General features: G+C 39.5%; 1 protein-coding gene across 1 annotated transcript in view; it reads left to right on the plus strand.

Annotated features, from left to right (window-relative positions):
• Nucleotides 1–16,297, plus strand: part of slco3a1 (solute carrier organic anion transporter family, member 3A1) — a 34,731-nt gene extending 18,434 nt beyond the window's left edge. Inside the window, 8 exon segments of the mRNA XM_038705906.1 lie at nt 9,577–9,675; nt 9,768–10,040; nt 10,647–10,811; nt 10,918–11,116; nt 12,445–12,613; nt 13,060–13,232; nt 13,323–13,387; nt 14,491–16,297. Of these exon segments, the coding sequence (XP_038561834.1) occupies nt 9,577–9,675; nt 9,768–10,040; nt 10,647–10,811; nt 10,918–11,116; nt 12,445–12,613; nt 13,060–13,232; nt 13,323–13,387; nt 14,491–14,843 (1,496 nt within the window). The 3' untranslated portion in view covers nt 14,844–16,297.
• Nucleotides 16,298–16,721: the final 424 nt, after the last annotated feature.

Consider the following 16,721-nt stretch of genomic DNA (forward strand, 5'->3'; position numbering starts at 1 on the left):
TACAGAGTAGATACGTTTATTTGGCTAGAAAAGTAGCAACAACACACCAACATTGAACAGCAGCTTACTGTATCTATTTGATGAAGAATTATGGTAGTCAAGGTTAAACTATTATGTGTCTTTATACAGCTGGTTTTACCTAAACAAGTCTTACTAATAACATTAACGATGGCTCTGTTCTATTATATTGCGCAACACCATGTCCCTAAAAGGGAAGCTGCTGAGTAGAATTGTGGACTAAAAATAATACTGTGTCTTGAAATTCCATTTTTACTGTGAGTGTTTGAGGATAGGCGACATCAAGAATTTGTAAAAAAAAAAAAAAAAAAAAAAAAAAGCTAATGGTCCATTTTGAGTCATTTGTATTGATCAACAACTTCCAAAATCCAAGCAGAAATGTAAGTTATTTTTATATTGTTTTAAAAAAAACGCTTGGGTTGTTATGGACTGTGGTAGAAGTGTTGAAGTCCTCATGAAGTATAACAGATGAGGAAGTTCAGACGGGATGCAGAACCACCTTGTCCTGTACTTATTAACAAGTGCGGATTTAGACTAAATGCAGTATATTATTTTTTAAACAATCATTCCCATTTTTTTTATTTCCCTCATGTGTGTTTATTGACTTTGTCTTTCCTGCCATTATGAAGATGTTACCCTCCTATATGTGTCCCTAAGGAGACACACACAGGAAATGAAAACACACACACACACACACACACACACACACACACACATACAGAGTTTGTTCTTTTCCCAAAGTTTAATATGATGGCATCACTCTGTGTTATATAATATAAGAGGGCCGAATGTAGGTTGTTTTTGATTAGAAAAAACTTTTATTTCCATGACAGGGCTTCACTGTTCCAGCTCTGCCGTGTGTCTCACTCGATAAAACCTTTTTTCCTTTCCCATCCCGCTGCAGTGTGTTTTACTTAAGTGATTTTTCTCTGTATTGTCATCCAAAGAGTCATGGGATGTGGCAGCTCAGCTGTCGCAGCCCCTGAATTATAAAACAGGACAGAGATTGGTTGGGTACAGCAGCTCTTCAGTCAGCATTGACTTCTTTTTTTTTACCTCTGATATAACACAGTTGGTATGAATATAATGAAACAATATAAGATGTAAACAGTAGGGCTGGAAATAGTTATTATTGGCATTGTGGTCCATTAAAAATAAGTCCAAGGTAACGTCTTCAAATGTTTTTTTTTTGTCCAACAAACTGTCTAAACTGAAACATATTCGATTTACAGTGATATAAAAGTAAGAAAAGTAGCAAATTATCACATTTGAGAAGAAAATATTTGGCATTTTTACACTTTATCAATAATGAAAATAGTTGCTTATTAATTTTCTGTGGATTGATGAATTGACTAGGCTAATCATTTAGGCACTAATAAACAGATATTTGTTCTGGTCTGAAAAGAGTAAATAAATATTTGTATATTATAAAAAAAAATAATTTATTGTCACACCAAGACGTGTTCAATTACAGAAGGTGATGTAGTAAAAGTACTGTACGTACAGTATGCTCAGTGAAAGTCACCTGATTGTCCTGCTACATAAAAATAATCTTATTATCAGCAGTCTAGACTCATATCAGGAGTGTATTCAAATAGACTGCTCATATCAAGTAGTGAAGCCTTCATCGAGGCCCGACATTGCCCTCCCATTTCAGGTCGTGACCTCTCGGAGGCTTAGATTGAGCCAGAGCTCAGCTTAACGTGACAGGGCGTTGAGAGCCGCTGAGAAGCCGGCTGGGCTTGTCGGCCGGACGAAGGTCTGCAGTAACCCCCCCCCCCCCCATCCTCAGTGTCAAAATGCTAATAGTTTTTTAAGTGTCCTTAAGCTGCGCTTTTTATATAACACTCATCTGCTCAAGTGCAAGTTAGAAGTTAATTAGATGAGAAGACGCTGTTTTGATATCAGATTGCAGCCAGATGTGGGTGGACGGGTGGTTTCAAATTTGAGATGATTTGATGTAAGCGGAAGTTAAAGTAGGATGATCCTGATGTAATGGCATTTAAATGTGAGTTGAGAGCCTACATTAAGCTTTGGCCTTGTTATTTAGGTCATGGCAGTGTAGAGCCAACAGGGTTTACTATAGGGGACAGCTGACCCACCCACCCCCTCTCATTCATGTAGAGCTATAACAATAAGTTGATAATTAATTAGCCGATCAACAGAGAACTATCAGCGCATATATATATATATATAATAAATGTACAGTGGTACAAACATTTGGTCTGTGGGGTTCCTAAGATATTTTTTTTTAAATACCAAGTAAAAGCTTTCTAAAAGCCACTCAGATAAAAGCTGCTGTCAAATGCTGTTAGGTATTACTTATGGATCACTGAAGATTTGGTAACCTTTTATATCCTCTCAAAATAGACTTCACCTTAAAGGTGACTTTTGCATGACTTTTACCTGTTCATTTTTTATCCTGTCTACATGAGGGGCCCTGAGTTGACATAACAGCTGTCTATATAAACTGATATTGTACTCCATTAATGTCTGACGTTTGGATTTTGTGTCATGCTAAATGTTCACAGAATTTAAAGCCAATCGTAGTTAAGCTCAGTAAGGGGATTTGTTCATTCAAGTTTGCTAATTTCCCATCAGCAAGTTTGTTTTTGTTGTTGTACACAGGTTTGCATCTTGGGTGAAAAAATGACAATATGATCACTGTGATCATAGCTGATAGCATCATGCAGGTTCAGTATGTTTAGGTGTTTAGTATAGTCTTGCTGTGTTATTAACAGATGAAGCTTGCAGTCATTTAAGAACAACAGATTATGTGATGGCATACTTGAATAGCTTTTTACCTGTAAATGACGTTGATGTCTGTGTGCACTTTCTCAGGAAATGGTCATGCAAAACTGCAGCAGGTTATGAATCATAGAAAATGGGACACATGCTGACAGGTGTGTGTGTGGATGGTTAAGTCCCACGTAATAAGCAGAAAGTATTGACCTGTTATTAAAACCCACAGACCAACAAGATGCCGTATCTCAAAGCCAGCACACAGTTGGCCATGCATTTCTTTTTAGGGATAAACATTTTATATGTTTTACTGCAGTCAGTGTATGAAACGTCTACGTGTAACAGCAATACTGATACCTAGGGGTGTGATGAGATTAAATTATGACGAGATTTCTCATCAGGATAAAGTCTGTCTTGTGAGACTCGCGCTCACTCTCACGCCACATACCAATTTTCTCACACAGTGAAAAACAAATGTATAACTAATAACGTTGACTCGAGGAGGGAATAAACTCCACTCAGCTGATATGAAACCGACATACGCCATAATAGTTATCAAGCAAACCCGTTCTCCCGCTGTGAGTCGCAGCCAGCTTGTGACAGAGTGTTAATGTAGGTGGTAGAGTTTTGCAATATAATTGTCTAAAAACTTGAGAGAGAGATGGTAAGATTTCTGCCTGATCAGAGCTGTTTGTAGTTACTTTCGGTAACCACAAAGAACAAGGAAACCAAAGAGGGCACTTCAGAAGACTGAAAGTTATAAACAGGAAATTGTATAGGGTTTTTTACATATCCAAAAATTCATTCATTCAGGAGATAGAGCGGGTTGCCCGTTAATCGGAAGGTCGGCGGTTCAATCCCCAGCTCCTCCAGGCTGCGTGTCGAAGTGTCCTCAGGCAAGAATTGCCCCTGGCTGTTCCGCCAGTGTGTGAATGTTAGTTTCTGTTTGAGCACTTAGGCTCAGTGAATGAATGTGTGTGAATGGTGAATGCAGATGTAAATGTGCTTTGAATGGTCGAAACGACTAGAAAAGCGCTAAACAAATACGGATAGCTTGTCAGTCACCATACGTGTGTCTGTGTCCAAAGGGGATATTACCAATAACGTAAGTGTATAGGGAAGGTTGACTTTAAAATGCTGACGTTAGCCTTGTAATAGTATGAATTTTTTCCCGACATGTCAGAGAACACAGATGTGTGGGATTGACTTTGAATATGCAGAAAGTTTTGAACATGAGCAGAAACCCTTTTGAAACAGAGGAGCTAGTAAAGTCCAGGAGTTTATAACTGAATTAAAATTAATTAATCTTTAATCAAGTGAATACGCTACAATTACATTTAAAGTGGTTGCTTCCCCTGTACAAAAGAGGAGGGAAGACAAAATCATGCCTGCATGTGTGTTGACTCAGCAAGTTACATGAGAAAAGTTGATTTTATATTGTATTATACTCCGATAATTATTTGTCATGTCAATTTTGTCAGAGTGCAGAAAGAACTTACTGCCTAGCGTGCAGCAGTATGGCTACCGTGGCACGGTAAGAATGAGAATGATAAATTTGTGATGTACTATGAAAGGTGGTTTCAGTTATCAGTGCACCGCGTGAAACGTTCGGTGAGCTTTCTTTAACTCACTCAACACAGCCCTCCAAAGCAAGCTATATTCACTTCTGTCTCTCACGTTACCAGCTAACAACATGTTGAGCTAACTGGGATGTTGCCATCACTGGCAGCATGCAAGCCCACCAATCAAACTATCTTTCCCAGGTACATTAGCAAACAGCAAAGCATACATGCTAGCTAACAATACGCCCTAACAACGAAGGATGTATAATAAGAATATACAGATACTATTTAACTGGTTCCATGAACACCTTTTGTCATCAATTATTAATTTAAATATAATAATTAATATTTTCTCAATATTAATTCACAACAATTTACAGACTAAATGTAGATAAGAAGCTGTGATAAAAATGCTTTTAACCTATGAAACCAAGTCCACTCCTTGGTAGCAGTGGTTGTGGTTTCACAAACCAGAAAACATTTTGCTGTTTCTGTGCAGCTGATGAGAGGAAAGGAAGTGTGTTGCCAGGAAGCAGACAGATGGTTGTTAGGTGTGTGAGTTGAGGTGTTTTTATTAATTGTCTGAATCTTTTGTGTAACTGTCAGTGTGAGTGATGCCAGATTTACTTCAGTTGACATGCAGAAAATGGCCTGTGCTCAGTCTGACATCTCCGGCCCGTTTGAGTGATTCTCTCGAGTCCATTCAATCTTAAAAATGTCTCTACATTTGTACACAGAGGATGTTATGACCTGATGTACAGCAGAGCAAGAAGACGGGGCTTTTGTTTGAAAGCTCTTTAAATCTTCCCAAGACTCTTTTTGTTCCAGCTTTTGACCTTTTGACATAAAGTCATGCTTAGGCCCCGGAGGTGTGGGGTCCTGACTCTGGCTCTAGGCTTAATCTTTAGTAATGTTTAGCTCACTCTCAGTTTCAGTCCTGTCCCTCGTGAACGTGGCACAAGCTGTTGTTTGGCCTCCTACATGGCACTGTCCCTCTGCTCTTATTTAGCTCAGGGGATTACTGAGCCAACTTGAGCTGGATTAATTGAGGAGAAGGAATTCCTTTTATACAGTGAGAGAAGGAAATAAACTGAGGGCCGTGCTGGTGCAATGCATCTGACATTTCCATTACCATGAGCTTTTTCGTTTAACCTCATGCTGTGTTGGTTTATAATCTCAACCCCTTGGCTTGATGGTCTAAAGAAACTAAACTTAAATGCTCATTATCTTTGTGGAGGACCTTGTATCTGAGTTGAGCAGCATTAAATCTGCCTCTCACTGGCACAGTAATCTCAGGAGTGATTTTATGAAGAGTGCAGCCTGCCACTGTTATCATCTCCTCTATTATTGCTTAATCTTTGTATAGTGTTTGTGTAAACCATTAGGAAAGTCAGTAAGATGGAGGTGCTTGTATGAGGTCACATACTTATGTGAAAATCCAATATAATTAGCATGTCGTCAAGAACCCAAACCACAAGTGCCACATGTGAAATACTGATGTGATCTACAGTTTTCACATGATACAACCCCCCCCCCCCCCCCCCCCCCCCCGTGTTCTCTGAAGGGAATGCGTGGGCAATTGTATATTCAACACTTATAGGATACTGGATGCATCTGCGGGTTAATCAATATCCGGAAAAGGGCAAGCCTCATGGACAGTAGCTTTCCCAGCCTTTTCTATTGGTCCCTCTAAACAAATTAGAGGGAGACAAAAACACTAGAGCCAAGCTTTGTTATTGAATTACATCTGACATGCTCCCTTGAGAGTATAATTCACAGGATACTAAAAGGCTCCGGCAAACTACAGCATGAACAAATTAGTTTGTTTTGTACTTATCTCATAACAGGACCGCCGGAAGGGAAATAGGGATTTAGAGGCAGTTTGGAGAAGAAGTGTATTACAAAGATTACCCAGGGCTGTGGTCGTGTATTGTCCTTCATGGAGATTTAATGTGCTTAACTAAGGTTTTAGCTTTTTTTTTTCTTTAAGCTTAACCCTGTAATGACAAACAAATATGTGCCTTTACAGCTTGTACTGGCGCAGTTGGCTTTTCGTCCTTGACCTGAGAGCAAGGGTCAGTTATTTTAAATATGTCTAGAATAAAGAATAACTGCAGCCCCGAGGTGGCTGGATTAAAAGTTTGTAATAACATTAACCATGCATGTCAGTATGGCCCAGCAAATCTTTCACATAAAACGGTTAAAATCTACTCTGATTTATGGTTACATACCATTTTTATCTGCTCTGCTCTGCTCTCACCTTGCCGAGATTTAGGTGAGAAGATTGAGACCACTCTTATGCTAGCGTAGTACAGAGTGCAGAGATGTGGCCAGGAGGCTGTTAGCTTAGTTTACATAAAGACTGGGGGCCAAACAGCTAGCCTAACCAACAATTATTGGATTTAGAAGAAGTTAAGTGTCATAACTGGCAACCTCACTGTTGTCACAGTGAGATACATGTTAATTAGTGAGCGTCAGGTGCACTTTAGGCAAGTTTTGTATCTTTGGACAGAGCCAGGCTAGCTGTTTCTCCTTTCTTTCCAGTCTGTATGCGGAGCTACACAAGAAAGGGATCGACCTTCCTCATCTAGCTAACAGTACAGCAGCAAAGTAGTTTAATTTTGCATAAAGATTGGAAATAGAGAAACAGTTAGCCTGGCTCCTTTTAAAAAAAAACAAAGTTTAAGGTTGTGGTTTTATTATAAGACTTCCAGGAGGCTCTGCTGGTTGACTGGCTAGCTGTTTCCCCCTGCTTCCAGTTTTATGTCAAGCTAAGATAATCACCGCCTGACTCTAGCTCCAAACTATTTATTTGAGAATTTAACACAGACAGTTTCTGTTATTAAAAAATTTGGCCATGTTGCCGTGCTCCCAAGTAGTCAAAAGACTACTTCTTTCTTACTTTCTTACATAACTAGATTAGGCTGTTAGCCTGTTGGGAGAGGGAAAAAAAAGAAATATATAGTAAAGCAATAGTAGACATAATACTTTGCTTATGTTTTGACTACAAGATCCAGTTCATGTTCATGCCAGCTTAATCCCATTGTGACAGACTTAACTTGCTGCCCGCTATTCCTCCTAACACAAAAAAGAAAAAGAAAAATCAATTTTTTTATCAAGTTTATCTTTCATGCAAAGACTATCACCACCTTCAGAACTGTGCGTCCCCTAGATTTATAAGGACACATGGTCTCTCATAGATTAGTGATCTTTTTCACATGCAAGACTCGAGCTGTTGCACAATGTTATCATCAAGGAGACAGCGTTTCTTGAAGCAACCGGGGGTAGGCACGGATGTCGGTGGAAACATTTATCCCCTCAGTGGTCGGAGGCTAGCTTAGCCGTCATCTCCTGGAAGGTGATTTCACTAACTGAATTTCCTCTTTGAGGTTTCCTGTGGTGACAGCAATTTTGATGTTGTTGCTATGAGAAGACAACACTCGGTTTCTAAGGAAACACTCGAAACAGGGAGTGCACAGGCCTCACCACAGGCAAATTTGCTAGTCATATAGCGACTGCAGCCCTCCTTCATGAAAGTGCTGTCAAACGCACAGTTGTGGGTGTGAATAAGTCTGTATGTATATGTTGGAAGTGGTTTCACGCTGTTGTTTGAGCTAAATTGTTTTATACTATATCAGATTTAACAGTCTTTCATTTGGGCTGTCAGCAGAGGAAATTAGCACTAGCTTGCTCTCTGCTGTCATATTACAAAACCTCAGAAGCTAGCTGAAGGAAGAGATAAAAACCTGTTGTGCCTCGTGGACACGCGTGTATTTTGTTCATTTCCGTGCCGGTCTCACTGTCAACCGCAAAGATGTTTCAGCTGTATGCTTGAGGAGGAAAATGAGTAGTATGTTCCCATCCCAACATGAAAGCCCCTTTTTCTTTTGTTTCACTCCTCGTCTTGCCTAAAGTAGTCTGTTTATACCACATTGTAGGTAGTCAGCCACACCTATCATATCTGTGTGCCATATCCTTTGTGTGAAGAATAAACTATGATGTGAATGAGGCTACAGTCATGTGAATGTGTAGACTCCCTTCCCATGTGGGTGGTCAGAGTAGAAAGCCGACATGTGTGTTCACTCTCAGCACTAGCAGAGACATACAAAACTTAGTCATAGTTTCCATGCTTGTTCATTAAGTGGCTGCTCCTGGCATTCAAACAAAGTCTTACTGGAGACTCCATGCTCATAGCAACGATATGCAGGCCAACCTGCAGCCAGTAAAGGGGATATTTCTAATGCTGCAGGGCTGGAGGAGGAAGTGGAATAGCAGAGATGATTTCATTTTATCTTGATGATAATTTGAAGCTAGCGTAGCCGTTTCTGTGAGTCGCAGTGGTCAAACAAGATCTGGTTTGTGTGCCAGAAACACTCCATACTGCAGTCTAATAATACCACAGATCACAGGACGCACAGTCAGGGAGAAATTTGTCTCCCAAATTGAACTTTGAGTCTTCATTATCTGCCTGCAGTCTGAGTCATAGTGCCAGACTCTTCACCCCGATGACAGCGCTCTAATGAGGATTTTGACGAAGCTTCACATTTTATCTCCAGCTGCCCACTAGAGCAGACTGGTACAAAAGAACTGGTCTCTGTAGTCAGGTGTCTTGCTCACAGTGTGTGTTTGGATCTGTTTGCTCAGTGCTCTACCCTGCAAGACTGAGCAGGCTGAGCCATGTGATCATAATGAGCACAGTCACCGTGTGTGTTGCCACCACCGCTGTGCTCGCCTTGTAGTTTTAACTGGCTGATTTGATCTTTCATGAGAGCCAAAATGCTTCCCTGTTAGCTGTCTTGCTTCACACTGAAATGAGCTGAAGCTCAAATGAAGCAAAAAAAAGGCAAATATTCTCTGGTTCCAGCTTCTCAAATGTGAAGGTTTGCCTCTTTCTTGCCGCACTGGACTTTAATATGTTTATTAACTTAAGTAAAACTTTGGTGTCCAATCACAGAACAGAAATTCTCACCAATAAAGACAATAAACACAATACAAATAATAAACACAACAAGAATCACAAATCCTCAGTAATATACTGGACTTTAATTGCACGTGGTACAAAGGATCCCTTATATATCTTTTTGTTTATCAGAAGTGTTTTATGGAGTAAAACAGAAGGCATAAAGAGTATTAAACAGAGCATCTCATGACTTTGGTTGATGACTTGCAATACTAGCCCATATAACCCACATATTGCTTAAAGTGTTCCGTGAATGAAATTAGACCAAACATTATAGCTGATGGTTCTCTGCAGGAATCCTCTTTTCTACACTGGTGTTTGGACCAGCCTGTGGCTTCATCCTTGGCTCCCTCTGCACTAAGTTCTATGTGGATGCTATCTTCATCGACACCAGTGAGTCTACTATTTTTCTCCAGTGTTGTTCTTTAAATGCGTTTCTTTAAATGTGCAAGTGGTGTATTGACTTCTGCTGTGCCACTCCACAGGTAAGCTGGGCATCACTCCAGACGACCCACGGTGGATCGGGGCCTGGTGGGCAGGCTTCCTCCTGTGCGGTGCCTTACTCTTCTGCTCAGCTCTCTTTATGTTTGGCTTCCCTCAGTCGCTGCCAAACAGGGAGAGAGAGGAGGAGGCAGACAGTGAGCAGGTTATGCTTCCTCCATCTCTGAATTCAGACTATGAGACTCCAAAGTCCAGCAATGGGGTTGTACGCAACCACGAGCCTGCCAACAGCCCCACCTGCTGTCAGCAACTCAGGGGTGAGTGTGCAGGATCCAGTGTAGTACTGCAGTTTACAAATCTGGTGGGGGGAAAAAAATATTTTCAAATACATGACATTAATTTTCTACATTTGTCAAATGTAAATGAGAATGCATATGTTAAACTACATGTTTGATAGTGTTGGTTTAAAATGGTTGCAACTAAAAGTGGTTAGACCTGCTCACTGGTGGAAGATGTATTTAGCTCCTTTTAATTAAGTAGAAGTAGCAGTAGCGCAATCAAAAATGCTGAAAAATGTTCCTTAAAAGTAAAAATGTACTTACATCATTAACAGTGAAATTACTCATTATGCAGATTATAGTTGTATTACTACATCATATTACTGTAGTATTATTATTACTGATGCAATAAACTGTGAGCAGCTCAATACTAGTTTTTAGTCATTGTTTTGCAGAGAGTTGCAAAATCTGCATTTTATCAATTGACACGTCATTGGTTTATTTATTCATGTACTTGATTACTAAACAAAATAGTCAATTTTGAGTAGGTGCCAAAAAAAGACATAAAGACAACAAGAGAATCTGTCGTGCTAACCAACATGCAAGGATGTTAATGGCCGTCCCTCCTTGTTCTATTTTGACTAGTGATCCCCAAGGTGACCAAGCACCTCCTGTCGAACCCAGTGTTCACCTGCATCATCCTGGCGGCCTGTATGGAGATTGCAGTCGTGGCAGGCTTTGCAGCCTTTCTGGGGAAATACCTTGAGCAGCAGTTCAACCTCACCACCTCCTCAGCAAACCAGCTGTTAGGTCTGTTCCCAGCAAACACGCACAAGCACCCACAAGTGCACACACGCGCCGTCAAATATTTGTATACCAGTATAATAAACAGGCTTTGGCCAACTGTATTTTTAAGGCATGACAGCCATTCCATGCGCGTGTCTGGGGATCTTCATGGGCGGTCTGCTGGTGAAGAAGCTGAACTTGTCTGCGCTGGGAGCCATCCGCATGGCCATGCTGGTCAACCTGATCTCCACTGCCTGCTACGTCTCCTTCCTGTTCCTGGGCTGTGACACTGGTCCCGTTGCAGGAGTGACGGTCAATTACAGCAACAGGTAAGAGTATAAATACAGTTTAAGGCTGTAGTGGCAGACCAAGATAAATTTAAGAAATTATGATATGAGTTTTTCCATAAATGTTTGCTTTTTTCTTGTAATTAACTGAATTATTTTAGTATTTATTTCTTAGTTTTAAGGGCTCTAGAAGATAACAGTGAAGACATCAAAGACATCTTTGATTCTGGGAACTTGAGATTTTGTAGTAGTTTGTGATTTTGTTGCTAATCAAGAAAACAATCTGTAGATGAATCAATAATGAACATCATTAGATTAGATTGTTAGATTAGTATGTTGTTTAAGCTCTGCATCATGTGCATACAATACAAACAACATATAGACAATACACTTCACAACATGTAACAATATAAAATATATAGTTGATAAATGACCATGCGCAGTGTATGAGAAGGCAACTAAACTAAAGAGAGGAGTTCAGAGTCCTGTTGGTTATGGGGGAAAAGCTCTTTGTGAAGCGTTTGGTCTTGGTGGAGAGTGACCTGTAGCGCCTCCCTGAGGGAAGGAGCTGGAGATGATTTTCTTTGCTCACTTTACAGTCCGATGTGTATAGAGGGAATCAGCTGAGGGGAGTGATTTGCCCATGATCTTGGATGAAGGGGAATAACTGATCCTTTACCCAGTAAATATCTTTAAAAAGATACATTTTACACACATGCATGCAATCTTTCAATTACTATTGTGTACAAGCTTATGTCATGTATTACATGGAAATGTAAGGGACCCTCCAGGCCAGTGTGCCCCTTAGATTACTTATTTCACTGGGCAGGAGATTAATCGGTCTGTCACAGATCCATGAAGCTGATGTTATTTCATTTCATTGAGTCTCACTGAAGGAAAAAAACTTTCTCTATACCACTTTGTTAGTAGGAGGTTGTTATGGAACCACTTAAATAGTACACATTTACTTGCTAGAAAGAGGTTTGTCCAGCATTTTATATCTACTCAAGTCCAAGGTATCTTTTTTAAATGATGAAAATATACATGGCTGGTTTTGATACTTTGTGCTACAGATACTTTGTTTTATTTCATGTTATTTCAGTGTGAAAGCAGTATTTTTGTTCCTGTAGAAATGCTGATTTCAGGCCTTTACCATTTCTTGACTTGGTAGCCTGGACCCAGCCTGCTCCAGAGCAGGTTGGCTGTGCAGTGCAGTTTCCATGGAGATGTTAAAATTGAACCAGAGGCCCATAGTATCACTGATAAAGGGCTGAGAGTGCTGCTTCGATTTTATTTGCACCTCATACAGATATAGTTGGTACTTACAGTGGGAAGGGATGATAAGGTTTTTTTTCTGTGTCTCTGTTCAGGACTCTGCGGGTGGGAGAGAAACCAGAAGCTCAGTGCATCAGTCACTGCACCTGCTTCACCTCCTCCATCAGCCCCGTATGCGGCTCCAATGGCGTCACCTATCTCTCCGCCTGCTTCGCCGGCTGCAGCCGAATAGGAAGCTCTCGGACCTCATCGAACATCTCTCAGGTCTTTATCATAACTCTTGTGATAGTGACAGTAATCTCACATAAAAAAAAATTATTCAGTCTTTGCAAGGGAATGTTATCTACCTGATTGCACCAAAGAAAAACCAAATGAATTACAGATAGCAAGTAAGTAAAAAAGTCCCAGTATTTCATAGTTCTGTTGTCAGCTATCGCATGCTGGGCAATCAAGTTTTAGTGTGGTTGTTTCAAGATCAGATGCCGACTGCAGATTAGTGTCTTCTATATTCAAATCACATGCAGAGATAATTTCTCTCAGCTCAGCAGCACAAAATACCACTATCACTGCTGGCTCACCGTGACAGTTATAGCAGCCTCTTTTTTTCTATATATACTGTGTTGATACCAGGCTTTCCTTTTAGATGTGGAAAATAACACATTTTGGTTCAAATGGTTCTTGGATGAACTCTCGTCTTTTTCACTTCACAGAACCTGACTGGATGTTCCTGTGTATCCGCTGAGAGTGAATTAGCCACAGCGGTTCCAGGGAAATGTCCGACGCCGGGCTGCCAGGAGGCTTTCCTGATTTTCCTGTGTGTGATCTGTGCCTGCAGCCTGGTTGGAGCCATGGCCCAGACTCCCTCTGTTATCATCCTGATCAGGTATGTTTGTGGATAAGCGTGTTCTTGCACAGAATGAATAAGGAAAACAAAACATAGTAAGTAGTTATTTTATCTGCTTCTCCTTTAAAGGACTGTGAGCCCTGAACTGAAATCCTACGCACTTGGTGTGTTGTTCCTTTTGCTACGACTCCTCGGTAAGAGCTATTAAAGAACTTTAATCAGATAACACATTAAGTTTGGATGCTATGGGCTGTGGCATTTGCCTCAGTGCCCGTTAAAACTGCAAGTGTGTGGAGCTTCTCCAGAGTTGGATAATCTGGCCTCTCTTGCAAATACATGACTGGATCGACCTCAGATGCTTTGTTGGTTTTATTTATTTCCACGTACAGAACAAACATCAATCATACAGCATTACGCTTGATGACACTGGAAAAACAAATGCACAATCAGGTGTGGGAAAAGGAATAAAGAAAGTCTTAATCTAGTTATATAGAAGCACACAGGTAAGCTGTGCATAAAAGAGATATAATGTGATATTATTTTAAATGATTCCTGTGTTTAGAGAAGAAGTGTGTTTCTCAAAGTATTGAAAAAAGCATAATATACTTAATAATTCATGTTGACAATGTCAGATTTGGGGAAATTTGCTTATTCTCTTGCTGAGCTGGATGAGAAGATGTCTTCAGCCAGATTTAAGACTAATTGTTTTCCCCTGTTTCCAGTCTTTATGCTAAGCTACGTTAACCAGCTGCTGACTGTAGCTACATAATAAAAAATATAATAAATGAAACGCATTTCCCAAAATGTCAAACTATTCCGTGAAGAATAGTGAACACTAATCCTTTAAAATCAATGTGAAATTGGAGAGCAGTTATATAACCTTTATTTAATCAGGTGGTCTCACTCAGATCAAGATCTCTTTTGCAAGACAGTATATCAGAGTGAATAAAAAACCAACATGGTCAGACATGACAAAAGTATTAGTGATAATCACAGACTTCACTTGACAGAGTTAAGTTAAATGTAATTTATAAGATGCAAAGTATTGGAAGGCAGTTTTACCAAGTTCAGTATTTACCCGAGAGTTAGACAGTCCTGAGATCTGCTTTGGTGAGCAGTTTTAAATATACAGTATATGTCATGTAGAGAAAAAGAAATAGCAAAAAGCAGTAATAGAACAAGAAATTGACCAGGTAATGATTTGTTATTGACCCAGAATGCACAAAAAGTAGTTTTACTTTGTTAATTTTGTGAAAACAGAAAGTAGTTAGGCTAAGTCAGTGTTTCTGTTTTGCAGGATTCATCCCCCCACCTCTGATCTTTGGTGCTGGGATCGACTCTACTTGCCTTTTCTGGAGTTCAGATTGCGGCGATAAGGGCGCTTGCCTGCTGTACGACAACGTGGCTTACAGGCATCTGTACGTGAGCCTCGCCATCATTCTCAAGGGTGTCGCCTTCCTCCTGTATGCCACCACGTGGTATTGCTTACGCAGGAACTACAAGAAGTACATCAAAAGTCACGAGGGCTACATGACGCCAACTGAGTTTTACCCCTCTCTCACAGACGGCCCCAAAGTAGTCGACAGGACAAAGTTTATATATAACCTAGAGGACCACGAGTTTTGTGAAAATATGGAGTCAGTTTTATAGTTTGTTATGCAAGAAAGGACAATGTGGACGTTTATATTCTCTCAAAGGAATATTTTATGATTTTATTCTTCTTTTCTTTAAAGGATAAAATAAAATGTTTTTGATAAAGGCACTCTATTTAATAGCCCATACAGGAGCTCTCCAAGCCAGTCCACGCCCTCTGTAAACTTTCACAAGGGTCCATTTTAGTCGTTTACGTATCAGCGAGATGTTGTCCAGTGTTGCCCGGTGAATTCCAGTTTTGACTTGGTGGTAGAGGACGACTACAGTACTGTCTGGCTCTGTCCTAGTTGATTATTAGTGAGCGGACATGATGCTACTACAACTATAGTTGCCATATTGTTTTAGGTCTGTCATGATTCCAGAGGTTTGTGTGAAAAATGACAGTTTCCTCTCAGTCAGTGCACTGTGTGTTCTGTCTGTTGCTCTCTGAAAAATGAGATTTATATGATTAAAAAAACAAGTTTGGATGGTTCTTCAGTTGTTCATATTTAAAAGTTGCCAAGTGTTTACAAACTAATAGTTAATTCAGTTAATGCATTTTATTTCAATGCAACAAGAAAGAAGAGAACAGAAACACCCTGACTGGGTTATTATAGTGGCCTATTAGATGTTTAAACAGTTAGAAAATAACTTTAAACAAGGTGTTTCCATGTCATTGTGCACTGTTCAGTTTCTCGTTCTCTTGCTGGATCACAGGCACTGTGTTTGATACTGTTTAGACTAGACTGTGAAGTCTTGTCTCATAGGTGAAAATGTGCAATTCATATCTGATATGTCCATGTTTATTACTAGTTTTGTGTCAAGTTTATTTTTCATTATAGCAATTTGTTTCATTTCCATGTTTTTACATCTGCGGAGTTTCTTCAGCCTAATATGTCTTAATAAGGGATTATTCAAATAAGAATGTTAATACTGTTTTCTTTTGACTTTTGCACTTAGTGGAAGAGCAAAGAAGAAACTCTATCTCTGTGTTTGGACATTAACGTAAAAGATATAAGGAGGAGTAATATATTTGTTTAATTAGGCCCAGAATGTTTTATTAGATTATATTTGAAAGGATAGTATAAATTATTCATGATGTAATTGTCTGAGATGTGTGTGTCTTATGTCACAGAAGATTTGGGACAATTCATAGCAATGAAAATAGTATGTTGCAATATTGGGGCAAAAAACTAAACTCTGTGTCTTCAAACTAGGCCTGATATATCTGGAATAAAAGTTACAGAAATTCTACAGGAGGCTGTGTGTGCATGGTCAAACAAAGTGAACAACTCTGAATTTATTCCTGGACATGTGTTTGAAGAACTCTAACGCAGCTCTGCACACACGGCCTGTTACTCTACTGATCTCTCTGCAGTTACAGTTTTGACATTGTCCCTTTTCTTACGCTTTTTGTATGGCAACATATCATTTATTTTACTCTGGAAATAAATTATTTTTCAGAAAACAAATTCAAATTTTGAGTGTATTTGCTTTCTTTTTATGGACATTGTCATTTTCAGGAGCTGTCCAGCATTGTCGCATTATGTTTGGTTTGGTCATAAACCACCTACAGTAAGCACACTTTGTCCAGATACTCACAAAACAAAACAAAAAAATAAAGACAATAAGGCACATGGACGTGCAGAAACAAAAAATATAAGCTGAATTAAAATAAAACAAACTATAAATAGCAAACAACACAAATAGGGTGTTTTGCGTAAAATTGAAGTATGACACAGGATAAAAACGCAAAAAGCTAATTAACTTATTTCCAAATCATGAAAACAGCATATGTACATAAATACAGATGTACATGAAGGATGTGACATGCAGATTGAATTATACAGTGGTGGAAAGGAACAAAGTTGTACAATATTCAGGTATTTGTAATAA

Source organism: Micropterus salmoides, unplaced genomic scaffold (genome assembly GCF_014851395.1).
Source record: "Micropterus salmoides isolate LMB-PRFRI ecotype aquatic unplaced genomic scaffold, ASM1485139v1 Ms_hic_scaffold_8, whole genome shotgun sequence".
Lineage (NCBI taxonomy): Eukaryota > Metazoa > Chordata > Actinopteri > Centrarchiformes > Centrarchidae > Micropterus > Micropterus salmoides.